The sequence below is a fragment of the Ovis aries genome, chromosome 2 (genome assembly GCF_016772045.2).
Source record: "Ovis aries strain OAR_USU_Benz2616 breed Rambouillet chromosome 2, ARS-UI_Ramb_v3.0, whole genome shotgun sequence".
In the NCBI taxonomy this organism is placed as follows: Eukaryota; Metazoa; Chordata; class Mammalia; order Artiodactyla; family Bovidae; genus Ovis; species Ovis aries.
In genome coordinates, this window is record NC_056055.1 from 18,360,514 (window position 1) to 18,387,011 (window position 26,498).

Consider the following 26,498-nt stretch of genomic DNA (forward strand, 5'->3'; position numbering starts at 1 on the left):
ACTACAGAGCCACAGTCATCAAGACAGTATGGTACTGGCACAAAGACAGAAATATAGATCAATGGAACAAAATAGAAAGCCCAGAGATAAATCCACACACATATGGACACCTTATCTTTGACAAAGGAGGCAAGAATATGCAATGGAGTAAAGACAATCTCTTTAACAAGTGGTGCTGGGAAAACTGGTCAACCACTTGTAGAAGAATGAAACTAGATCACTTTCTAACACCGCACACAAAAGTAAACTCAAAATGGATTAAAGATCTAAATGGAGATTCTTATATAATGGAATGGGATTGAGTTAGAAGTTAGGTTGTGGAGTTACAGTAGAAAACTGAATAGCGTGATGGCTTATAGGTTTCAATTACATGATTTCAAACTTTTGAATTAGTTGTGAATTTCAAAATGCCACTCATATTCACATAGCACATGTAAATTCTGAGTTTCAGAGCCAGATGAAATAATTGTTTTGTACAATAAAACCCTTTTCTCTTTACTCACTAATTGATTTATGAATTAGAATTAAATAATATATATAAAATTCTTACAACAGTGCCTAGAAATTTGTCTTTTTATTATTATTTTTAATAACCAAGAGTTAATATAGTTAAACAAGGTCTTTCTGCAATATTGTGAATAAGACAGTAGGATGAATGAGGGTGTGGATAAAAACATTAAAATATGTTTGGATTAAGGATTCCAGCCATATATCATAAGATTGAGAATGAGATAAGATATATTCTCAGTACTTCTGATTGGTTATTTGAAATACAGTAATGGATTTAATGAAATTAAGTCTTTAGGGCATTATTCTTGAAGTTTTCAAGAATTTTAAACATTTTCCCCTTGAGCAATTTAAACTTATGGCTTAGAAAATTTCATGAATCCCTGGAAATAAGAAATATTTAAATTGCCTTCCTGAGTCTGGAGAAGATTCTTTAGAGAAATTCCTGGGTCTTCACAATGAGGCAGTATTCCTACTTGGGTTTGAAGGGCAGATAAAATCTTCCATATTCTCAAATATTAACTTCCCTCTTACTTTTGTACTAGAAGAATCAAAATATACTCCCTTTGTAAACAATCTTATTTGGCTCTAATGTATAGGAGCTTTTAGGAAGAAAAACACCAATGCAGTATACTAACGCATATATATGGAATTAAGAAAGATGGTAACGATAACCCTGTGTGCAAGACAGCAAAAGAGACACATATGTATAGAATAGTCTTTTGGACTCTGTGGGAGAGGGCGAGGGTGGGATGATTTGGGAGAATGGCATTGAAACATGTATAATATCATATATGAAACGAATTGCCAGTCCAGGATTGATGCATGATACTGGATGCTTGGGGCTGGTGCACTGAGATGACCCAGAGGGATGGTACAGGAGGGAGGAAGAGGGGGGTTCAGGATGGGGAACACGTGTATACCTGTGGTGCATTCATGTTGATGTATGGCAAAATCAATATAATATTGTAAAGTAATTAACCTCCAATTAAAATAAATAAATTTATATTTTAAAAAATAAAACAATTTGAAATAATGCCTTTGCTATTAATGTTTTCCAGAGAAGTCCTGTGATATTATGGCTCCTCAGTGGTAATACCTTCAGAAATTTATCAACCTTGTGGAAAATTTTGTGTAATAAGCTACAAATAGAAGACCAATGCAAAGCAATCTGCTATGTCTTGCAACCTAGGAGGCAAGTTGACCTTCCATTTAAGGTAATAACTGAGAACATACTAAAACATATTTCCAAGGGGATATTGAACTGAGTCAAAGTAAGCCATGTGTTTTGGAGATAGAATATATTTTTATCATGAACTGTCTATAAAGAATAGGAATTAAAAAAATTCTAAGATGATATTTTCATCAATATACTGAAGAGAAAAATGAAAAAATAGAACCAAAACAGTAATTTGAAATCTGAAGTAATTTGACTATCCTAAAAAGCTGTATATTTAGGTCAAGAATCCATCATTTAATCAGAATATAGTTTCCCGGTCTTTGGTTTGGTGTAAGTGAGTACATGTCTACTGGTGTCATTTCTAACTGGTCCAGTGAGGTTGCTGTGAAATAGGCAGCAGATTTGCAGTCTTATTTAGAACATAAATTAGGCTGGTGTCACCAGAGTTCTGATTCTATAACAGTTTACCTCATGGGACCAATTCAGTTTTCTTTGGTTTGGTTTGCAAACATTTATTACAGTGCTGATCATGAACAGACATTCCCTACCCTGCAGTCTCTCTATTTTGAAAATTTTGTTACTTGTTCTTGAATACATTTTATGATTTGTGTGAGAATGAAATGGAACAATGAGTCCTTGGCTAACAAAAGAATTTTGACTTTCATAGTTATTATGTATGCATGAGTATTTTTGGAATTGTTTTGAGAAATTTTAATTTTTTTTTTGTTGCTGGTGATGCATTCCTGTGAAAACTTTAGACCCAGAGATCAAACCCATGAGACCATAATATTTGTGTGTCACAAATGAGTGACACACACTCATTTAACATTTAACAGAATGAGTTGAAATAGCCTTTAAAAAAATCAACCTGTAAGTTCCTTGTTTTCAATGGTGTTGGCTTTTGCTACAGTGGTATATACTCTTCACCACCAAGTGAGGAAAGTTGGATATAACATGCATCAATGTTATATCATGTGTGATGAAAATTATACATGGTTAGTTGGGTAAGAAGAGAACATATACCTGAACAGGTCTGATTGATAAAAATTTAGTGATGCCTTTGTAAGATGTGAAACTGGGGACAGAAACACGAAAGAATTTGAAAAAATGAACAATTGAAGATGAAGGAAACCAAAATAGTGTTTGCTATATGCCAGATGCGTTTATGCATTTAAACTTTATCTCTCTAAAGAACACCACAATGACGCTATTAAAATCTCCATGGTAACATTCAGCAGGGCAATATAATACTCAAAATTGAATATTCCAAAATATATTTATAATTCATATTATTCTTTATCTGTGTTGCTGCTGCCGCTACTGCTTAGTCGCTTCAGTTGTGTCTGACTCTTTGCGACCCCATAGACGGCAGCCACCTGGAAATAGTTGCTCTGAAAATCGTTCAGCTGCAAATCATCTTAGTCAACTTTGCACAGTAAAATTTAAGGGATTGAAGAAATCAAGAAATTATGTGTTAAAGAAAAAAAAAAGTCCCCATGTGTAGGTGAGAATGTTGAGATATAAAAATTATTTGTTCAAAGTCACATATCTAGTAACTGGTCCTGTTAGCAGAAAGGATATGGATGAAGGATCCTAATCCTGTGGTCACTGCTGGCCAGAAGCAGGCTTAATCCATAGGGAAATCATGTATAGTGTGTGTTCATATGTTCTTCACAAAGATAGAGGCCTGTTATCCATCCAGTCCACATACAAGATCTTTTTCTTTTGAGCACTGTGCCAGATTAATAAGAAAGTCTGCACTGAAGATCAACTTTAAATATTGAAGCACACATCAGCCAGAAGGGAAGATGCTTGTTCCATGTGCTGAGGTAAATGGGAGCAAGATGTTAGCCATCTCTCTCTGTAATCTCAGATTTACAAAATTTATTAATGGGTCTCAACTAGGCTAGTAAACCAGAATAAAGATATTTACTTTAAAAAGAAGTAACTAGTTGGTAGGGAAAATGAGTTGAAGACATGAGTCCTGAATACAGAATAAAACTTTTGGCTATATATTCCAGACATTTACCTCAACAAATCCTAACCAAACAATTCTCAATTAAAAAAAGGCCAAGTTGGATTAGAAGTTCTCTAAGTCTATTCTGGCTTCGACATTTAGAAAGAAAGAGAGGAGTTAGTTGGGAAATATTTAATTATGTTAGCATTGGAATCAGAAATCATTTTAGGGAAAGATGAAATGTAAAATGTCTTGGAGTACTGAAGACTCTGACAAAGATCTAAGATAAGGATGAAGAAATGACTGGGACTCAATCTGGATGAGAAAAGGAAAAGACTTCATTGGTTTGCTTCTGAGAGTGGACAAAAGAGTGGTGAAGTGAGACAGAAAGGAGAGATGGGACATGAAGGGCGGGAGCCAGAGCACTGAAAAGAAAGGAAAACTGAGTGCTGGGTGGGGAAAGCCCAACAGAGAAACCCTCAGTGGAAGTGAAGGTATATACTGACCAAAGTGGGTGTTAGAGACCAGGAATGCCTAACTCTTGCCTTTCTGGAAATAATAAGTAAAGTGTTTTATTTTCACACATGGATTGGGGGTTGAAATTTTAACAGGTTGTGGAAAATGTGATAAATTAAAAAAATTTGACTCACTGTGGGCCAGCACAGGAGCAGCATTCAGGCAATTTCGGTTCTGGAAAGCGAGGTGTCCTTGAAATCATAAATGCACTACTGTGATTCTCTGAAATATTAGAGAGACCATGAAATTGGGATTATGGAGTGAGAATCTCAAGCAAGTTAATCTAGATCTTTCATATCTGTACTAGGTAGGAATTATCTTCTTTCTATAGATTAGGAAAGCAAGTTTCAAAAAGTTCAAGTGATGATTTGCCTAATTTTATGTACCAGTAAGAATCATGGTTTGATTTAGAGCCCAAATTTCACACCCTGAGGATAGCATTCTAATTCTCTACAGAGGATGACTGGAACCTCTTCTTTTAGTAAACGTGGTCTTCATCCTCTTTCCTTTCAGATTTTACATTAAATAAGGTTTAAAAGCTAATTCAACTACATTCTTTAATGTCACATGTAAGAAAGCAGATGTAAACTAATTGAGAAATCTTCAGGTTTTTATTTTGGCTTAGAGATATATGGGAAAATTGTATGCATTTTACATGTATCAGAAGTTAACATATTTAAGGAAGCAATGTGTTATTAAAAATCTTTAGTGCAAGTTATCATCTTGCTGGACTGTGGGGAACAAGCTCTTGAGCTCACAGTGCAAGGTGGGAAGAACAGAGACATGCACATCTGAGTATAGTTCATTGCGATATACTTCAATAACATATGTACAAAGAATGAAACTGCAATTAAGATTTTTGTACATGGTTTTGATGATTGAACAATGTTATTAAGAGTAATATTATGAAAGACAAGATTGCAAATGGGAAACAAAGACACTCCAAGGAGGTAAAATATATATTAAAGACATAGAAATGTTAAATTCATGATGAGTATAGGAATGACAAGTCTGTTGCTATTTCAGAGCAGAAAGTGTGCATGGAAATATAATATTGGGAGATGAGGATAGAGACATAGATAAAAGAGAACACAAGGCCTATGTATGTGAAGGCTCATCTAAGCCTGCTCTTTAGAAAGTGATTTTAAACATATGTCTCAATATGTGATTGGTTGTAAGATATGGTGTAAGAAATTTTATTTGAATAATAAAATACTAAAACTTGGAAAGTGATTTTGTTTCCAAGAAAGGAAGGGGTTCAATATTATTTTCATATTCAAATTGCCTTCTTGAGGGGAGAAATTGGGTGACATTATAGTTGGACATGACTGAAGCAACTTAGCACGCACACACGCATAGTCATTGGACTCCAGCCAATCTTCTCAGTCTCATCTCCTAATGTTCCTTGTGTCAGTGTGTCTGTCTATTCATAAGATAATTTTCAGTTTTATGAAGGGCAAGCAAACTCTCTCTCATTATAACTTTTTAAAAAATTGCTCCTCACTTGGCACATCTCCCGTGGTCCTTGACCTGATTTAAGTTCAGTGCTACTTTTGATTAATCATCTGCTCCCAACATAGAGATAGGGTTCTTATTGATTGTGCCCTATATTTGATTATGAACTGCCTGAAAGAAGGATTTGTGTTAACTCAGCTCTAGATTCTCAGTTTATTTAGTAAATGTGGCATGAATGAGTGAATAATTAATATGATATTGCTAATAATATTGGAGGGCAATGCTCTTTTTAAAGTTCTCCTAACAAAAACCCCTTGAAAGTTGCTAGAATGTAAAATTTAAATATAGGCCATGTATACTTTTATTCACTACTACTGATGGACTAGGAGGATTAAAATGGGCAAGACAAACTCAACAGTCATTTCTAATTTTTTCCTTCCTGGGATTTACTCACTATCCCAAAGTTGAAATCACCATATTTGTGCTGTGCTTGCTGATGTACTTGATCACCTTACTAGGTGATAGTATTGTGATTTCTTTTAGTGCCCTGGATTCTCACCTACACACCTACATGTACTTCCTCAGCAACCTGCCATGTCTGGACATCTGGTATACTTCTGTCCTGACTCCAATGCTGGAAAACTTTGTTTCAGGGAAAAACTCCATCTCATTCTCAGGGTGTTGCTGCCCAGATGTACTTCTCTTTGGCCATGGGCTCCACTGAGTGTGTGCTCTTGTCCGTGATGACATATGACTGATACGTGGCCATCCGTAACCCTCCGAGATACCTCATCATCATGAATAAGAAGGTTTATGTACAGATTGCAGCTGGCTACTGGGTGACAGGCTCCTTCACTGCCCTGGTGGAAATGGTTTCTGTGTTGCAGCTGTCTTTGAGTGGAAGAAGATGTCATTTTGTTTGTGAGATTCTGGCTGTCCTAAAATTGGCTTGTGTAGACACTTCAAAGTTTCAGTTAATCATGTTGGTGATCAGTGTACTTCTTTCTTGTGCTGATTCTGCTCATTTTTATTTCTTGAGTGTCCATCCTCTCCAGCATCCTAAGAATCAGCTCAGTGAATGGTTGAAGCAAAGCCTTTTCAACATGTGCAGCCCACTTGAGTATAGTGGATTTGTTCTGTGGGACAGCTCTCTCCATGTATCTGAAGCCCTCAGCTGTAGATTCACAAGAAATAGATAAATTTATGGCTCTACTCTATGTGATTTTAACCCTCAAATTGAATCCAATCATCTATAGTCTAAGCAACAAAGAGATGAAAACAGCTGTGAAAAAGATGCTGATTAAAAACCCCTTTTGTACTTTCTTAGTCCCCAGTGGCAAATAACATTGATAAGCACATGTGAAAACACATAAATTTAGGGAATGTTTAGTGGTCAAGGTACATCAGAACTTTGGAATTGGGGAATACACTCATTTCAAATGTGACGTGTGGTTTTCTAAGTCTGTTTCTTCATCTATAATTGAAGTTGTTAGATAATATAAAAATATATAAGTATATCTCAAACTCTTACATAGATTTTAATGATGACAAATTTTATTTCAGGGAGTTAGAATATAAAATTAACTAATGTCAGTGTAGCCAATCATTAAGCATTCAGTATTATAAATATGTACTATATAAGCATAGTAACTAGTAGATTTTTGAGCTAATTTATGATTAACCATTTTTCTGAATAGTGACATTTGATGATAGCAATCATATATTCTATAAATGTGTGGTTTTGTTTTACATATTTGGGTATGCTTTTGTATCCAGATAGATGTGTGGGAATGTCCATGTACAAATATAAAAAGTCTGCATAAAACAATCCTAAATAAAACTGGGGTGGAGATGTATCATCATGAACAAAAAAATCAGAGTTTAATGATATGTTGTTTGTCATAGAGTGCTGACTTTATATTATTAACTCAAATAAACTACAGAGTACCTCAGTGAAACAATCAGCTCATTTCTGTTGTACTTTTTTCAGATGCCTGGTTGTTTAAATCCAAGAATATGAATGAACTATTAACATTTAGAGAAGAAAGGCAAGATATTAACCCTATATTATAGAATTTACAATACCCCAGACTCATTAAATTGACATAAAATATTGAAATGTATGAAGATACCTTATTCTATAAACCACAATATATGAGTAATTACAAAATGTACAGTTAGCAGCTTTTGTAACATTTATATTCTGCCTGTGGACCAGTTACTTAAATGTGAAGTTGATATGCACATCTAATTTACCCTTTATCATGGAGATGTCACAGAGCTAATGGAATTATAGTGATGGCTTTAACTCAAGCTGAAAATTACCACTCGCAGAAAGACAGAGAAGCTTTAGAGGGTAAATCTTAGAGCAAGTGAGAAAATCACACTAAGGGTTGAACTAGTCTGTCCAAAGAGTAACAACCTCATCAAAACAGGCAGATAGGTTGTGGTTATTGTATTAATGCCTTGGGACAATGTTCTATGGCCATGGGAAGAGTAGAAGAATGAAAGAGTGGACATAATTGTAGAGAAGAATAACTAGCACTCTATGTGCCAAGGAGGAAGGAGAGTAAACATAAATAACAACTAACACAGTGATTGGATTTAAAGCAATTATTAATTTCAGCCAATCATTCTCATTCATTCTACCTTCATTCAGAGGTTTAATCTACACTTCTGTGGAAAGAACTGTTATGCTTCTGGCTTACAAAATCAATACTTGTCAACTTAATTATTGCTACCACAGGAATATCTGTGTGGTGTTATGGAAAATCATGGGCTTTAGAACCAAATAACTCAGGATTGCATTTGTACTCCTCCATGTCTTATCTGTGTGACCTTGGAAAAACCTAACTTGACATATCTATGGTTTGGTTATTTAGTTTGGAATATGGGCAGAGTACGCCTACTGACTACTGACATGACAATCATGAGAGATAATTATGAGGCTGACATGACAGTCAAATGAGAAAATATTGAATAAATATGAAAGCAGCAGTCAATTGATAATGATTTTTTATTAGTCCCAGGGCTGGATGAAGCAGAAGCTGGAATCAAGATTGCTGGGAGAAATATCAATAACCTCAGATATGCAGTTGACACCACCCTTATGACAGAAAGCAAAGAGGAACTACAGAGTCTCTTGATGAAAGTGAAAGAGGAGAGTTGAAAAGCTGACTTAAAATTCAACATTCAAAAAACAACGATCATGGCATCTGGTCCCATCACTTCATGGAAAATAGAGGGGAGAAACAATGGAAACAGTGAGAGACTTTTATTTTTCGGTGCTCCAAAATCACTGCAGACATGAAGTTAAAAGACAATGGCTCCTTGGAAGAAAAGCTGTGATAAACCTAGACAGCATGTTAAAAAGCAGAGACATTACTCTGCCGACAAACGTCATTCTAGCCAAAGCTATGGTTTTTCCAGTAATCATGTATGGATAAATTAGACTATAAAGAAAGCTGAGCACAGACAAATTGATGCTTTTGAACTGTGGTGTTGGAGAAGACTCTTGAGAGTCCCTTGGACTGCAAGGAGATCAAATCAGTCAATCTTAAAGGAAACCAGTCCCGAATATTCACTGAAGGACTGATGTTGAAGCTGAAGCTGAAGCTCCGATACTTTGGCCACCTGATGCGAAAACTGACTCCTTGGAAAACACCCTGATGCTGGGAAAGATTGTAGGCAGGAAGAGAAGGGGATGACAGACAATGACATGGTTGGATGGCATCACCAACTCGATGGACATAAGTCTGAGGAAACTCTGGGAGTTGGTGATGGACAGGGAAGCCTGGCATGCTGCATTCCATGGGGTTGCAAAGAGTTGGACACGACTGAGTGACTGAACTGAAATGAAAATAACACACTAACACTCTACTTCTTACAAGATGAAAATGATCACAAGTTCAATTTTACTTTCAGTATTTGTCCATATGCTTAATGGGCAAAACTACAAACAAAATGTATGTGATAACATTTCTAAGAATAAGAAGAAGTTATAGGTTCTGGGAAAACTGTCCTTAATTACTCCCATCGCTCAGAATACATGCATATGCAAATCATTCTAATACATGATTGAATTATGCTAGTGTATCTTTGTCTCCTTATTTTTATCTTTCCTTCTGTTTTATTAAAATATAGTTGATTTATAGTATTCTATTAGTTTCAGGAATACAAGATAGTGATTCAATATTTTAATAGAATATATTCAATTTATTTATACAAAACAATGGATATATTTCCCTCTTCTGCATAATATATCCTGTTTCTCACTTATTTTGTAAATAGTAGTCTGTGTTTCTTAGTCCTATAGCCCATCTTGTTCCTCCCACACATGTTTGGTGATCAGACACTGGTGACCTCTAGTTTGTTCTCTGTATCTGTGTCTTACTGTTTTGTTGCGTACACTCATTTATTTTATTTTTTAGATTCTTCATAATAGTGACAACAGAGTATTTTTTGTTTTCTGACTCATTTCACTAAGCTCTAGGTCCATACACGTTGCTACAAATGGCAAAATTTTATTCTTTTTGTGACTAACAGTCTCTGTGTGTGTGTGTGTATATATATATATATATACATATACATATATATATATATATATATATATGCATACCACATCTCTCTATCCATTTAGCTGTCAATGGACACCTAGGTTTCTTCCATATCTTGGCTATTGTAAATAGTACTTTTCCATTGAGTAAATTTTGGAAGGATTTTCAGAGTAAATAACACTCAAATTGTATTTAATTAGATGACTGTGATGCCACCATGGGGAATATATCATGATAGGAATGAACTGACATATACTATTGTCATTAAATGTGAAAGAACATGATATATTTGGATAACTACATAATGAATACAGCATAGTGTGTGCAGAGGGGGTGGGATAAACACAGAAAGGGAAAAAAGGAGGAAAAATTTGTAGTAGAAAAATTAGGTTGGGGCCAGATCCAGTCCCTGGGTAAAACAAAAATGAGTAATTAACAGAAAAAAACTCCTGAAAATGAACTCCTATAGTTCTCTCAAAAAGGGGAGTGAAATATGTTTTACTTGTTAAGTTTTTTTGGAAAACACAATTTCACATTTTTTTTTTGTTCTAAAAGTTTACTTCTACTTCTAACACTAGTTGTCCTTATTTTCATAAAAGATAAAATCAGATTATTACTTTGAAATTTCCTTCCAATTTTTAGATTCTGTGATTTTACATATATCCTTTAGTTTCTTTGTTCTGCTTGTATTGAAAACCTTGCCTCAAATATATGAGCTTATTTTGTGCATAAGCTCAAAGTTGTAAGTTCCTTATCCTTTCCTTCAGAAGCAGTCTAGTTGTCTATTTTCTCATGGCACCATGCACCTCTGTATTTTTCAGGCTATAGATGATAGGACTGAGCATGGGTGTGACTACTGCATAGAACATGGCAATCAGTTTGTCCAAAGAAGCGTCTTTGGACTTGGTTTATATACATTAAGATGATTGGCACATAAAACACAGTCACCACTGTAATGTGGGCTGAGCAGGTGGAAAAAGCCTTTTTTCTTCCTCCAGATGAATTGGTTCTTAGTACAATAGAAAGGATGAAAATGTAGGAGATGAAAATCAATAGTAATGAAACAAACAAAAATAGTACACTGCCAAACATTAGAGTAATCTCATTCAAGGAAATATCTGTGTAAGCCAGCTTGAGAAAGGCCAATATTTCATGAACAAAATGATTGATGACATTTTTCCCACAGAAGGGTAAGTGTACTGCAAGAATTGTGTCAATGAGTTGAGAAAGCCCCATCTTCATGAGAGAGCTGCCATTTGAATACAAAGTGCCTTGCTCATGATGATAGGGTACCTCAAAGGCATGCAGATGGCTATGCAACAGTCATGTGCCATCACTGCTAGGATCACACACTCTGTGGAGGCCATGGTGAAGGAGACAGATATCAGAACAACACACCTAGTGACGGAGATTTTTTTTCCCCTGATAGAAAGTGTGTTATTGTTGAGGGGATAAAGGAGGATGTGCACAAAATATCAAGAAAGGAAAGGTTACCAAGAAAGAAGTATATAGGGATGTAAAAGTGGGAATCCAGGAGAGTGAGGATGATCAAAGTGCTGTTCCCTAGGAGGATCGCTAGGTACATCACCAAGAGTATGACAGAAAAGAATTTTTCGGCTCTTGGGTACTCAGAAAGTCCCTGAAGAATGAACTCAGTGCCTGTTGAATTGCTTCTTTCCATTTTACTTTTGCATACCTGAGTATTGCAGAAGAGATGTAGGTGTTAAGGGGTCTATACAATATTATCATATGAAGCAAGAGATCATTGAAGGAAGGGAAAGTAGCTGGTTGGTTTTAGTTGTGAAATTAGGTTTTTATATTCCTCTTCCTGCTTATAAATTATGGAGTAGAAGTTACACGATATTTACATTGGTAGTTTATTATAAACACAAACTCCTGTGTTCTATTTCCTGAGATTTTGATAGAGAGGTTCTGAGACAGGGAAGAACTATTTGCATTTTTAAAAGTTTGTTATTTCTGACTTAGTTGAACCACAGATGTACTATGATAAGTGTTATTTTGGAAATACCATTCTTAATATCTTAAGACTATTGATTTATTTGTTTGTATCATGTCAGTCATTAACAGTAGCATTAGTTTCGGGTTGTGTAATTTATTAATATGCTCACATGTATTACTTATTTAATCATTACTATAATTCCCTGAGGAAAATAAATTTCATAGAATATATTTAAAAATTATTTTAACACATTTATACACAATAAGTAATAAATTGCTATTCATATCTACCTTTTCTGATTTACATCCCTCCTTTTTTACCTGCCTGGTTATTGCCCTCCCAAAATTATGCCAGTTGTCTAAGGAGTGAGAATAAGGCCTCTTTTAAAATAGTGCTCGCCAGATGATTCTATTGCACAACTGAGGAAGAAAACCACCCATCTAGTGGAGTGTTTATAACTTTAATATACAGATGAGTCACATGGGAAATCTTTGTAAAAGATTCTCAATCAGTGGATCTCAAGTGATATCTGAGATCTGAATTTATGAACATGTTTCCAGATGGTGTTGATGCTGATCGTCTAGAAGCACATGAGTAGCAAGGCCTTTTAGACCATCTCTCATTGATAACTTGGAGCATAACATTGGTGTTTCAGTTCTATGTAGGACTATAATTGAAGAGCAGACAATGGAAAACTAAATATATTGGTGAGACTTCTGAGTAAGTGTATTGCAATGAGTTTTGGGTTCTTTAGATTTTAAAAATACAAAGAACAAAATCACACACAAAAGAGTTACCTTTTAGTTCTGTCCATATAAAAGTTTTTCCTCTTCCATTTGTTGAATTTTCAGTTATGCTCAACATTTTCCAAAACAGAAATTAGAGATTGGCTCTAGATCTGAGTTGTGTGCCATAGAGTATGGAGAAAAAGATTTTAATTTGAAAACATTTAAAGAGTAAATATTAGCAGATGACCTTCTTTATAATAAATAAGTAAAAGAGCACAATTTTGAAAACAACTCTTCATCCTCAAGACAGTCTACCTAGCTTAATAAATATCCCTAGAGGTAACATCTTGATCCAATGTATGGGTTTTAGTTAGGTTTCTCAAACAGTAAGTATACTTCTGATATAGGATTGACGATTTCTGTCAGTAATAGTCACTTGCCAACAGGTTATGCTGCTTTCTTTGAAATGTCCAGTTTACAATGATGAGACAATTCAGTCAGCATAATAGCATGTTCATGTATCTATTTGCTGTGGAGAGGAGGACTTTCATCCAATTCAATCTGTTACCTACTTCATAAGTATACATTTCCAAGGGAGTATGAAGGGTTGGTTGGACAAGATATATTTTATTTGGTATAAATATTTAAGTTTGATTGACTGTAGGTACAATTTTCAACCTACATTTTCTCTGGGAATAAATATATGATAGAGGCCTTGAAAGTGCTGCACTCAATATGCCAGCAAATTTGGAAAACTCAACAGTGGCCTCAGGACTGGAAAAGGTCTGTTTTCATTCCAATCCTAAAGAAGGGCAATACCAAAGAATGCTCAAACTGCCACACAATTGCATACATCTCCACATGCTAGTAACATAGTACTCAAAATTCTCCAAGCCAGGCTTCAACAGTACGTGAACCGTGAATGTCTAGATATTCAAGCTGGGTTTAGAAATGGCAGAAGAACCAGAGATCAAATTGCCAACATCTGTTGGATCATCAAAAAAGCAAGAGAGTTCCAGAAAAAATATCTATTTCTGCTTTATTGACTATGCTAAAGCCTTTGACAGGGTGGATCACAACAAATTGTAGAAAATTCTGAAAGAGATGGGAATGCCAGACCACTTGATCTGTCTCTTGAGAAATCTGTGTGCAGGTCAGGAGGCAACAGTTAGAACTGGACATGGAACAACAGGTTGGTTTCAAATAGGGAAAAGAGTACTTCAAGGCTGTGTATTGTCACCCTGCTTATTTAACTTATATGTGGAGTACATCATGAGAAATGCTGGGCTGGAAGAAGCTCAAGCTGGAATCAAGATTTCTGGGAGAAATATCAATAACCTCAGATATGCAGATGACACCACCCTTATGACAGAAAGTGAAGAGGAACTACAAAGCCTCTTGATGAAAGTGAAAGAGGAGAGTGAAAATTTTGGCTTAAAGCTCAACATTCAGAAAACGAAGATCATGGCATCTGGTCCCATCACTTCATGGGAAATAGATGGGGAAACAGTGGAAACAGGGTCAGACTTTATTTTTGGGGGCTCCAAAATCACTGCAGATGGTGATTGCAGCCATGAAATTAAAAGATGCTTACTCCTTGGAAGGAAAGTTATGACCAACCTAGATAGTATATTCAAAAGCAGAGACATGACTTTGCCAAAAAGGTCCATGTAATCAGGGCTATAGTTTTTCCAGTGGTCATGTATGGATGTGAGAGTTGGACTGTGAAGAAAGCTGAGCACCGAAGAATTGATAGTTTTGAAATGTGGTGTTGGAGAAGACTCTTGAGAGTCCCTTGGACTGCAAGGACATCCAACCGGTCCATTCTGAAGGAGATCAGCCCTGGGATTTCTGTTGATGCTGGGAGGGATTGAGGGCAGGAGGAGAAGGGGATGACAGGGGATGAGATGGCTGGATGGCATCACTGACTCGATGGACGTGAGTCTGAGTGAACTCCAGGAGTTGGTGATGGACAGAGAGGCCTGGCATGCTGCCATTCTTGGGGTCGCAAAGAGTCGGACATGACTGAGCGACTGAACTGAACTGATGAGACCAGATGCTGTGAATTTAGTTTTCTGAATGTTGAATTTCAAGGCAGCTTTTTCACTCTCCTCTTTCACCCTCATCAAGAGGCTCTCCAGTTCCTCTTCACTTTCTGTTGAGTGATATCTTCTGCGTATCTGAAGTTGTTGATATTTTTCTCAGCAATCTTGATCCAGCCCGGCATTTCACATGATGCACTCTGCATGTAAAGTAAATAAACAGGGTGACAAAATACACCCTTATCTTACATCTTTCCCAATTTTGAGCCAGTTCATTGTTCCATGTCCTGTTCTGACTGTTGCTTCTTGACCTGCATGCAGGTTTCCCAGGAGTCAGGTAAGGTGGTCTGGTATTCCCATCTCTTTAAGAATTTTCCACAGTTTGTTGTGATCCACACAGTTAAAGGCTTTAGCATAGTCAATGAAGCAGAAGTAGATGTTTTTATGGAATTCCCTTCCTTTCTCTGTGATCCAACGTATATTACCAATTTGATCTCTGGTTTTTCTGCTTTTTCTAAACCCATCTTGTACATCTGGAAGTTCTCAGTTCATGTACTGTTGAAGCCTAGCCTGAAGGATTTTGAGCATGACCTTACTAGCGTGTGAAATGAGCACAATTGTCTGGTAGTCTGAAAATTATTTTGGTAGTTTGAAAAGTGCCAAAGATTGGGATTGGAATGAAAACACCTTTTCCAGTCCTGTGGCCATTGCTATTTTCCAAATTTGTGGGCATATTAACTGTGACACTTTAACAGCATCATCTTTTAGGATTTGAAATAGCTTAGTTGGAATTGCATAACCTCCACAAGCTTTGTTCATAATAATGCTTCCTAAGGCCCAGTTGACTTCATACTCCAGGATGTCTGGTTCTAGGTGAGTGACCACACTATCATGGTTATCCCAGCCATTAAGAATTTTTTGCATATACTTCTGTGTATTCTTGCCAACTCTTCTTAATCTCTTCTTCTGTTAGGTCTTTACCATTTTTGTCCTTTATTGTGACCATCCTTGCATGAAATGTTCCCTTGATATCTCCAGTTTTCTTGAAGAGATCTCTAATCTTTGCTATCCTATTGTTTCCTCTACTTTTCACTTTTCATCGAAGAAGCCCTTCTTCTCTCCTTTCTATTTTCTGGAACTCTGCATTCAGTTGGGTTGTATCTTTCCCTTTATCCCTTTCTTTTTGCTTCTTTTCTTTCTTCAGTTATGTGTAAAACCTCCTCAGACAACCACTTTGCCTTCTTGCATTTCTTTTTTTGGGATGGCGTTCATTGCCTCCTACCAGATCTAATCCTTTGAATCTATTTGTCACCTCCACTGAATAATCATAAGGAATTTGATTTAGGTCATATCTGAATGGCCTTGTGGTTTTCTCTACTTTCTTCAATTTAAGAAATTGAATTCATTTTGCAATAAGGAGCTCAAGATCAAACTTCACTGTTATTCCAGATATCTCTTGACTTCCTACCTCTGCATTCCAATCCCCTATAATGAAAAGGATATCATTTTTTCGGTATCAGTTCTAAAAGTTCTTTGTGGGTCTTCATGGAGCTGATCAACTTCAGCTTCTTTGGCATCAGTGGTTCAGGCATAGTCTTGGATTACTATTTTGGTGAAATGCTTGTTTTGAAAACAAACTGAGATCATTCTGTCATTTTTGATATTGCACCCAAGAACTGAATTTCAAACTCTTTTGTTGACTCTGAGGGCTACTCCATTTCTTTTAAGGGATTCTTGCACACAGTAAATATAATGGTCATCTGAATTAAATTCTCCCATTCCTGTCCATTTTAGGTCACTGATTCCTAAGATGTTGATGTTCACTCTTACCATCTCCTGCTTGACTACGTCTAATTTAGCTTGATTCATATACCTAACATTGCAGGTTCCTATGCAATATTGTTCTTTATAGCATCAGAATATACTTTCACCACTGGACACTTCCACAGCTGAGCATCGTTTCTGGTTTGCCCTGTTTCATTCTTTCTGAAGCTATTAGTAATTGCCCTCTGCTCTTTGCCAGTAGCATATTGGACACCTTCCAACTTGGGAGGCTCATCTTCCTGTGTCATCTTCTTGCCTTTTCATATTGTTCGTATTCATGGGGTTCTTGCAGCAAGAATACTGGAGTGGTTTGTCATTCCCTCCTCCAGTGAACTATGTTTTGTTAGAACTCTGCACTTTTGCCTGTCCATCTTGGGTGGCCCTGCATGGCATTGCTCATAGCTTCATTGAGTTACACAAGCCCCTTCACCATGAGAAGGCTGTGATCCATGAAGGGGAAAATGTTAATATAGTTAATTTATAAAATTTTATATTGAATCAGATTTTTTTTTTGAGAAACCATTGTTAACTCAGATATGGCAGATACAAATTTCAGCATTTATACATGATGTGGTTCATTTTATTTTTTAAAAAAATATTTCTTGAACATTGATTATATGTCATGTCCTCTACTAGATCTTTTTGATATTATAGGATGATAAAAAGTTCTTGCTCATCATATAAGAGCTTTATGTGTTGGTGGAGAGAAATTATAAATAAATGAACAATATAAAAATAAATATATGATAGATATATTAATTCATAGTGATTTTGAATAATTGGCTCTGTACTTATTTTAGGTTACAAAGTGTCTTTTAGAACACTTTTAATCTTTATTATTATTTTGTTTTTAATTAATTAATTCATTTTAATTGGAGGCTAATTACTTTACACTGTTGTGGTGGTTTTCGCCATACATTGGCATGAATCAACCATGGGTGTACATGTGGTCCCCCATTCTGAACCTCCTCCCACCTCCCTCCCTATCCCACCCCTCTGGGTTGTCCCAGTGCACCAGCTTTGTATGCCCTGTTTCATGCACTGAACTTGGACTGGTCATCCATTTTACATATGGTAATATACATGTGTCTTTATTATTTTCTAAATATTTAAGAGTGATTATGTTTTCCTGGGGCTTCCTAAGAGATTTTCAATATTTTGCATTTCCATAGTAGTTTTCTGAAAAGCCACAAGCATGTTTAATTTCTGCAGTTAGAAATTAAAAAGTAACTAACTAAAAGTAACAACAGTAACCAAGACATATTTTGGCAACCAAGATATATCATATATTTATATGTCATAAATATATATTTTATCATATATTTTAATCTTTTTATTTTATATTGGAGTATAGTTGATTAGCAATGTTATGTTATTCTCAGGTGTACAGCAAAGTGGTTCAGTCATACATTTACATGTATCTATTAATCTTCAAATTCTTTTCCCATTTAGTTTTTACATACTATTGAGCAGAGTTTTGTGTGATATTTCAGAGGTATTTGTTGGTTAATGACTTTAAATACAGTAGTATAATTCTCAAACTCCTTAAATATTCCCACATACCACCCTTTAGTAACCATACATTTGTTCTGTAAGTCTGTGACTCTCCATTTTATAAAGGAGTTCTGTTGTATCAGTTTTATTTTTCCATATATAAGTGATATACAATATTTCACTTTTGCTGTCTGACTTATTTCACTCAGTATGACAATCTTTAGTTCTGTCCATGTTACTGCAAAAGGCATTATTTCATTCTTTTTAATGGCTGAGTAATATTCCATTGTATATATATATATATCACATTTTCTTTTCCTATTCATCTGTAAATGGACAAACTCTTAGAGGAAAACATAGGCAGAACACTCTAACATAAATGACAGCAATATATGTTCTGTCTCTCAGAGTAAAATGAGTGGGACCTAATTAAACTCAAAAGCTTTTGGTCAGCTAAGGAAACTGTGAAGCAAAACTAAAAGGCAAGACACACAATGTGAGAAAATATTTGCAAATGATGTGACTGACAAGGTATTAGTCTCAAAATTTAAAAACAGTTCATATGGTTTAATCATCAAAGCAAACAACCCAATCAAAATAGGCAGAAGAACTAAATAAACATTTCTCCAAAAAAGACATACAGATGGCCAAGAGGCACATGAAAAGATGTTCAACATTGCTAATTATTAGAGAAATGGAAATCAAGACTATATTTAAATATCACCTCATAGCAGTCAGAATGGTTATCATCAAGAAATCAACAAACAAGTGCTGTAGAGGATGTGGAGAGAAGGAAACCCTCCTACACTGTTATAAATTGTTGCAGCTACTATGGAGAACAGTATGGAGGTTCCTTTAAAAAGTAAAAATAGAGCTATCATATGATCCTGCCTCCTTAAGGCAGAAAGCAAAGTACTAAAGAGCCTCTTGATGAAAGAGGAGAGTAGAAAAGGCTGGTTTAGAACTCATTGTTCAAAAACGAAGATCATGACATCCAGTCCCATCACCTCATGGCAAATAGATGGGGAAACAGTGGAAACAGTGAGCTTTATTTTGGGGAGCTCCAAAATCACTGTAGATGGTAACTGCAACCATGAAATTAAAGGATGCTTGCTCCTTGGAAGAAAAGTTATGACCGACCTAGACAACATATTAAAAAGCAGAGACATTACTTTGCCAGCAAAGGTCCGTCTAGTCAAAGCTATGGTTTTTCCAGTAGTCATGTATGGGTGTGAGAGTTGGACTATAAAGAAGGCTGAGTGCTGAAGAATTGATGCTTTTGAACTGTGGTGTTGGAGAAGACTTTGAGAGTCCCTTGGATTGCAAGGAGATCAAACCAGTCAATCCTAAAGGAAATCAATCAGTCTTGAATATTCATTGAAAGGACTGATGATGAAGGTGAAACTCCAATACTTTGGCCACCTGATGGGAAGAACTGACTCATTGGAAAAGAACCTGATTTTGGGAAAGATAGAAGGCAGGAGGAGAAGGGGACGGCAAAGGATGAGATGGTTGGATGGCATCACTGACTCAATGGACATCAGTTTGAGCAAGCTCCAGGAGTTGTTGATGGCCAGGGAAGCTGGGTCTGCTGCAGTCCATGGGGTTGCAAAGAGTCAGTGACTGAACTGAAACTGAATGATCCCGCCATCACATTCCTCATCATATATCTGGAGAAAGACATGGCCTGAAGCGACAGTTGCAGTTCAGTGATCTTGTAGCACTGTTTAAAATATCTTATAGTTTTGAATGACACTTTGTGAAATTGTTTTCTCATGGTAATCTTCTCTATTTGAATTTTGTGTCTGCAGCAGCTTTGAATTCTGAGTTATATAGTATAAATCATAATTCATATTCCATCAGAGAAGTTTTTCCTACCCAGCAAGTTCCTCACAGCAATCTTTACATCCTTATTCCTCAGACTATAGATGAGAGGATTGAGCATGGGGGTCATCACTCCATAGAGGAGAGAGATGAGGGCCTCAATGATGTCTTGATTATCTGTACCAGCGGAGCTTTTAGATTTGGGCTTAGCATACATGAAGAAGATTGTTACAAAGAATACAATCACTACTGTAAGATGGGCTGAGCAGGTGGAGAAGGCCTTACGTTTTCCTTCAGTGGAAGGAATTCTTAGAATAGTGGCAACAATGAAAATGTAAGAGATGGAAATTACTAGCAATGGAATAACTAGAACAATCAGATTTGACCCTGCCATGCTGATCACATTAATTGAAATATCAGCACAGGCTAATTTTAGGATAGCCAGAATTTCACAAACGAAATGGTTGATTACATTGTCAGCACAGAATGGTAATTGCATTGCAAGAGACGTCTGCACCACTGAGTCAACAATACCTGCAGCCCAGGATCCAGCTGCCATGGATACGTAAGCACCTTTTCTCATGATGACAGAGTATCTCAGTGGGTAGCAGATGGCCGCATAGCGGTCAAGTGCCATCATGCCTAGAAGTACACACTCTGTGGCTCCCATGGCAAAAGAGAGAAACATTTGCACCATGCATCCAGAGAAGGAAACCCTTTTCCTTACTGTAAGAAAACTGTCAAGAATTAATGGAACAGAGGAGCTTGTATAGCAAATGTCCAGGAAGGAAAGATTACAGAGGAAGAAATACATGGGGGTGTGCAAATGAGAATAACAGATGATTACAGAGATAAGGACTCCATTTCCCAGTAGGATCATCAGGTACATACACAGAACTAGGACAAAGAAAACTGTCTGGAGCTCTGGGTGAGCAGAAAGCCCAGTCAGAACAAATTCTCTCAACACGGAATCATTGGTTCTTCCCATATTGTGGATATCCTTTCTCCAACAGCACTCTAGGGATAATAAAATAGATATTTGTTAATACAGTGTTTCCAAGAGCTCCTGTTTTAAGAATCATATTCTTTGTTATTAAAGTGTTAGTTGCTCAGTTATGTCCAACTCTTTGTGACCCCATTGCCTGTAGCTCACCAGACTCCTCTATCCATGGGATTCCCCAGGCAAGAATACTGTAATGGGTTGCCATTCTCTTCTCCAGGGGATCTTCCTGACCTAGGAAATGAACCTGGGTCTCCTGCATTGCAGGCGGTTTCTTTACCAACCAAGCCACCAAGAAAGCCCTTTGTTATAATAGTTCTCTATTTGAAAGCAACAAGATAACTCTGGGACAATCTCTTACTCTAAACCTTGACCACTAGAGCAGGAATCCCAAGCTAATTTTCTCAGAGTTAAGAGGGAACACTTTTTGATTGTAGGATGCTTGAATCTCAAGCCAGTTTATTGCCCTTTCTAATGGCTCTACTTCTTAACACATTGATTTAGTATCAGTGATCTGGATGCAGCAGGCAGATAAAATTTATTTGCAGGTGGTTCCTGTGCTGTGTTTTTAGAATTTATAAATTTGAATTACATTTTAAAAATGAATGTTTTAAAGGTAGTGTATAAGCTGTAAAATTATTTTCAGCTTGTGTTCAAAAAACTGTAGTATTTGAAAACATTAGATCCATTTCCATTATGGAGCTCAGGTATAACTGACTCATTAGGTTTGAAGCACATTCTCCATCTTACCAGAGTGTACCAGAATACCCTCCTCTCTCTCTTCTTTGCTTGTCAGTGGAGATGATTATTAGTTACCAATTGGTGGCTCAATGGTAATGAATTCACCTGCCAAGGCAGGAGCCTTGGGTTTGATCCCTAGGTTGGGTAGATTCCCTGGAGAAGGAAATGGCAACCTACTCCAGTATTCTTGCCTGGGAAATCCCATGGACAGAGAAGCCTGGCAGGCTACAGTCCATGGGATCACAAAGAGTCAGATACAACTGAGTGATTAAACAACAGTATATCTACATTAATAACAATGTAAGATGTAAGGTTTAATCTTATTTTATTGAAGAAAGGGCCCATGAAAGCAAAAATTTCTTGGGCTCATCAAAGTCATAATGCAGTCCTGTGTGACTAAGTCTCTTTTTAGAGCTCACTATCCTTTGGTGGTAGCTAGTCATTGCATCAGAGAAGGCAATGGCACCCCACTCCAGTACTCTTGCCTGGAAAATCCCATGGATGGAGGAGCCTGGTAGGCTGCAGTCCATACTAAGGGATGGACACGACTGAGCGACTTCCCTTTCACTTTTCACTTTCATGCATTGGAGAAGGAAATGGCAACCCACTCCAGTGTTCTTGCCTGGAGAATCCCAGGGACGGGGGAGCCTGATTGGCTGCCGTCTATGGGGTTGCACAGAGTCGGACATGACTGAAGTGACTTAGCAGCAGTCATTGCATATTGCCCCATGTGGATAGTGGCCTCACTGAAGGGACATGGCCTTGTATCACTACAGTATCTAACTTCCTCAGTATAATGAGAAATTATGTGTTCAAGTAAATGTTTTTTCTTTTTTAAAATAGAAAATAAATGAATATATTTATTAAGCCATTTTTATTCTGAATAGAGAGTTGTAATATTGTGTATTGTAGGCCTCACAAAATTTATTTTTACCTATGCAAGAACTGTCACTTAGGGAATCAACTTTAGAAACAACACTTTTATTCAAAATACGTTTAAATACTAGTGATATGCAACTATCATTTTTTTCACAAATAATATTTATAAGAAGGATAATATACAAAGCAAATAAAAGAGAGTTTCTCTGATATAAGTTACACTGGTTTGGAGGGAAGAGAAAAGCAGTATCTCTTCAGGGTCTTATACACTCATCCTCCTTCAATTTTATTTTTATAGGATTCCAAAGGATGTAGTTTGAAAACCACCAATGCAATAAATAATAGATAATTTTAGTAACCTGCATTTTAAATAATTTTATTAGCAACAATAATTATAAAATAATATATATATAAATTAATTTATGCCAGATACATTTCTAAAAGTTCGTATTCATAACAATCCAAGGAAGGACTGTTATTTTATGGTATATGGATTGTTCTTCCTTAGACTTTTGTTAAACATCACCAGTAAATCATAATATCAGTAGATGAAAGAAAATAAAAAGCAAAGAAAACCATAGAAAAAATGAAAAGACCACCTAGGGAATGGGAGAAAATATTTGCAAATTATGCAACAGATAAGTGCTTATTCTCCAAAGTGTAGAAACAGCTCATACAACTCAACAACAAAAAGCAAACAACACAACTGAAAAATGGTCACAAGACCTTAATAAATCAGTCTCCAAAGAAGACATATATGGTCAGTAGGCACGTGAAAGGATGCTCAACACCCTTAATGATTAGAGAGAAGTACAAATCAAAACTACAAAGAAGTACCCACCTCACACTGGTCAAATGGTCTTCATTAAAAAGTCTACAAATGACAAATGCTGGAGAGGATGTGGAGAAAAGGGAGCCCTCTTAAAATTTGTGGGAATGTAAGTTGTTGCAGCTACTATGGAAAACTGTGTGGGTGTTCCTCAGAAACTAAAAATAGAATTTCCATATGATCCAGCAATCCCACTCCTGGATGTATACTTGGACAATACTATAATTGAAAAAGATACACAACATATGCACCTGCATGTTCATAGCAGCACTATTCACAATAGCTAAAACATGGAAACAACCTAAATGTCCATCAATAGATGAGAGGGTAAAGAAGGTATGATACATGTATACAATATAATACTACTGAGCCATATAAAGAACAAAAGAATGCTATTGGCAGCAACATGGATGCAACTAGAGATTGTTATACTAATCAAGGTAAGTCAGAAAGAGAAAGACGAAACACCACATGGTACCACTTATACATGAAATCTAAAATATAGCACAAATGAACCTATCTATAAAACAGAAAGAGACTCACTGACTAGAGAACAGACAGTGGTTGCCAAGGGGTGGAGAGTTGGGGAGGGAAGGTGTCAGAGTTTGGAGTTAGCAGATGTAAGCTATTGTATATAGGATGGAGAAACAACAAGGTCCTACTGTATAGTACAAGCAACTATATTCAGTATCCCATGATAAACTATAACGAATAAGATTATAAAAAAGAACATATATATGTGTATAATTGAGTTACTTTGCTGTGCAGCAGAGGTTGGCACTCATTTTAAGTCAACTGTACTTCAATTTAAAAAAATTAAACAAAAGAAAATAAAAAGCAATTTCAAGAGAGGCACAAAATAGATTTGGTGAAGATCAATTCATAATTTTCATATAAACTAGTTGAAGTTCACAAACAGAAGGTTGCTTCCTAATCTTGAGAGGAAACTATAATAAAAATCTATAGGAAATTACTATTCACTAATAATTAGTGGAGACAGGTTATACATTCTGATTGAGATCTGGATTAAGATAAGGATGCCTAGTTTTACAGCTGCAAGGGATTTACATATATCATTAAAAATTATATAGCATAGCAAAACAGGAGTAATTCAAAAGTATAGTATGTTAAGAAATGGGATAAAAATATAAGGCTTCCATTTTCCCCCAAATTAGTCTACACATTCAATTAACTGCATTCTAATTTTAGCTGGATTTTTTTGTGAGGTATATGAATACCTGTTCTAAAATGTAAACTGAGGAATAAAATTGTACAACTTGCACACAGTTTTATAAAAGAAAAGGAAGGGGGAAGTCCATATTTAAAACACGCCAAGAAAGCCACAGTAACAAAAATCTTATGATAATCGTTCAGGAACATTTAAATAGTCTGGTAGAAAAGAAAAGAGATCTCAAATATAGACACATGGTTTTACTGGAATGTGGCATATTGTGAAATTGTCATACTAAAACAGTGGGGAAGTGATAGCTCAGTCGGTCATGTTAAGAAAATGTCTTTATACATGAAAAAAATAAAATTTGATCCTTGGATTATCATACATACAGTTGGAAATCAAATATATTAACAACTTACATGTGAAAAATTATTAAATTAATAGAGAGTATAGAAAATCTTGAGAACTTTTGGTGGAGGAAAAGCTTTTAAAACATAGAACCTTAAACTAATAGAAAATTGATCTAAAGATATCAATCAGTGATTCACATAAGGGTTGATAAGTACATGGAAAGATTCTACAACTTGGAAAATCTGAAAACTGATTACAGAATGTTCCATATCAGAAAAATTCTAATTGAAATACCCATAAAGTATTCATTTTCTTTAAAAAAGTAGGTGTATCAAATGTTGGCAAGCATGTGGGCAGATAGAACTCTGATGGGAGTGTACACTGATATATTGGAAAATGCTATGGATGTATTAAAGTTGGACAGGACCCAGTCATTCCGGTCCTGGGAATATGTCTCAGGTAAGTTCTTGCCCATGACTGTAAGGGAATAAGCATGAGAATGTTCATCCTTGCATTGTTACTGGCAAAAGCAGTTTGGCAGCATCTTTGATATTCATCATCTAAGGAATGAGTCTATCATATATAGGCATGCATTCTAGAACAGTTTGCATAAATGAGGAGCAAATGAACTAGATGTCAATAGCAACATAAATAGATTCTTATAAAAGTGTTGAAAAAATAAGCAAAGTTGTGACTAGTAGTATGGTAAAATTTATACATCAAATTTAAATACATATTTTACAAGGGTTCATTCATTTTTAGGGAAGGAAATGATAGTAGAATCAGTGGTTTTACGAGAATGTAGGTGACTTTTTAAAGACTGAGTAAAGTAATGTACATATAAAAAGAAAAAAATACAGAAGAGCATCATTAACTAAAACCTAAGTTTTAAAGCTAAACAAAAACACATGTAAAATCATAGAGAGCAACATAAGGCATACACATATGAAGGAGCTCTGATCAGCAATATAGTTTAATAGAAGGAACTCTCATATATGTAAAAGTAAAGGAAAGCTGAGTTAAATATCAAAGGAAAGGAAAATTGAGTTCTGACACCATAAAACAACACATAATGGATTGGAAGAAAACATAAGGCATTTAAAAAACAGTGTAAAGCTTAGTTAGACAAGATAATGCAAATAGTTTTTAATTTAGTTAAAAAAAATCAGTCATAGATGGGTTGGTCAGCATTGAAGAATGAAAGGATGTTTTCAGGGTCAATGAGAGGCAGTGCTCATCAAGCAAATTTTAAATCAAGTATAACTTTGGAGTGTCTTGGTGGTGCAGTGGTAAAGAATCTGCCTGCCAATGCAGGGGAGATCATGTGAGAGAGCTCTAGGGCAATATTTCGTTGAATCAATTGAGTTTGACCTTGATGAGCTGAGGAGGAATAGTCTTCGGTAATGGGTTGAGATAAAAATGCATCAGTGAGGCTTCTGGAAATGAAAACAATGTATAGGGGTGCAATAGTCAGAAAAAGA

General features: G+C 36.0%; 1 protein-coding gene and 2 pseudogenes across 1 annotated transcript; 1 reads left to right on the top strand and 2 right to left on the bottom strand.

The window, feature by feature from the left end:
* The first annotated feature begins 6,011 nt into the window (after positions 1 to 6,011).
* On the top strand, positions 6,012 to 6,959 carry LOC114112916 (olfactory receptor 13F1-like; annotated as a pseudogene).
* Positions 6,960 to 10,953: 3,994 nt separating this feature from the next.
* On the bottom strand, positions 10,954 to 11,852 carry LOC105613644 (olfactory receptor 13C3-like; annotated as a pseudogene).
* An 8,216-nt stretch (positions 11,853 to 20,068) lies between these two features.
* Positions 20,069 to 21,031, bottom strand: LOC101119277 (olfactory receptor 13C8). The gene has a single exon (XM_012114683.3). It carries the CDS (start codon positions 21,029 to 21,031, stop codon positions 20,069 to 20,071), a length of 963 nt encoding a protein of 320 aa, XP_011970073.1.
* Between the last annotated feature and the right edge of the window lie 5,467 nt (positions 21,032 to 26,498).

Bases quoted from the DNA above. Each gene is read 5' to 3' on its own strand.
- LOC101119277 (XM_012114683.3), bottom strand. From the start codon at position 21,031: ATGGGAAGAACCAATGATTCCGTGTTGAGAGAATTTGTTCTGACTGGG.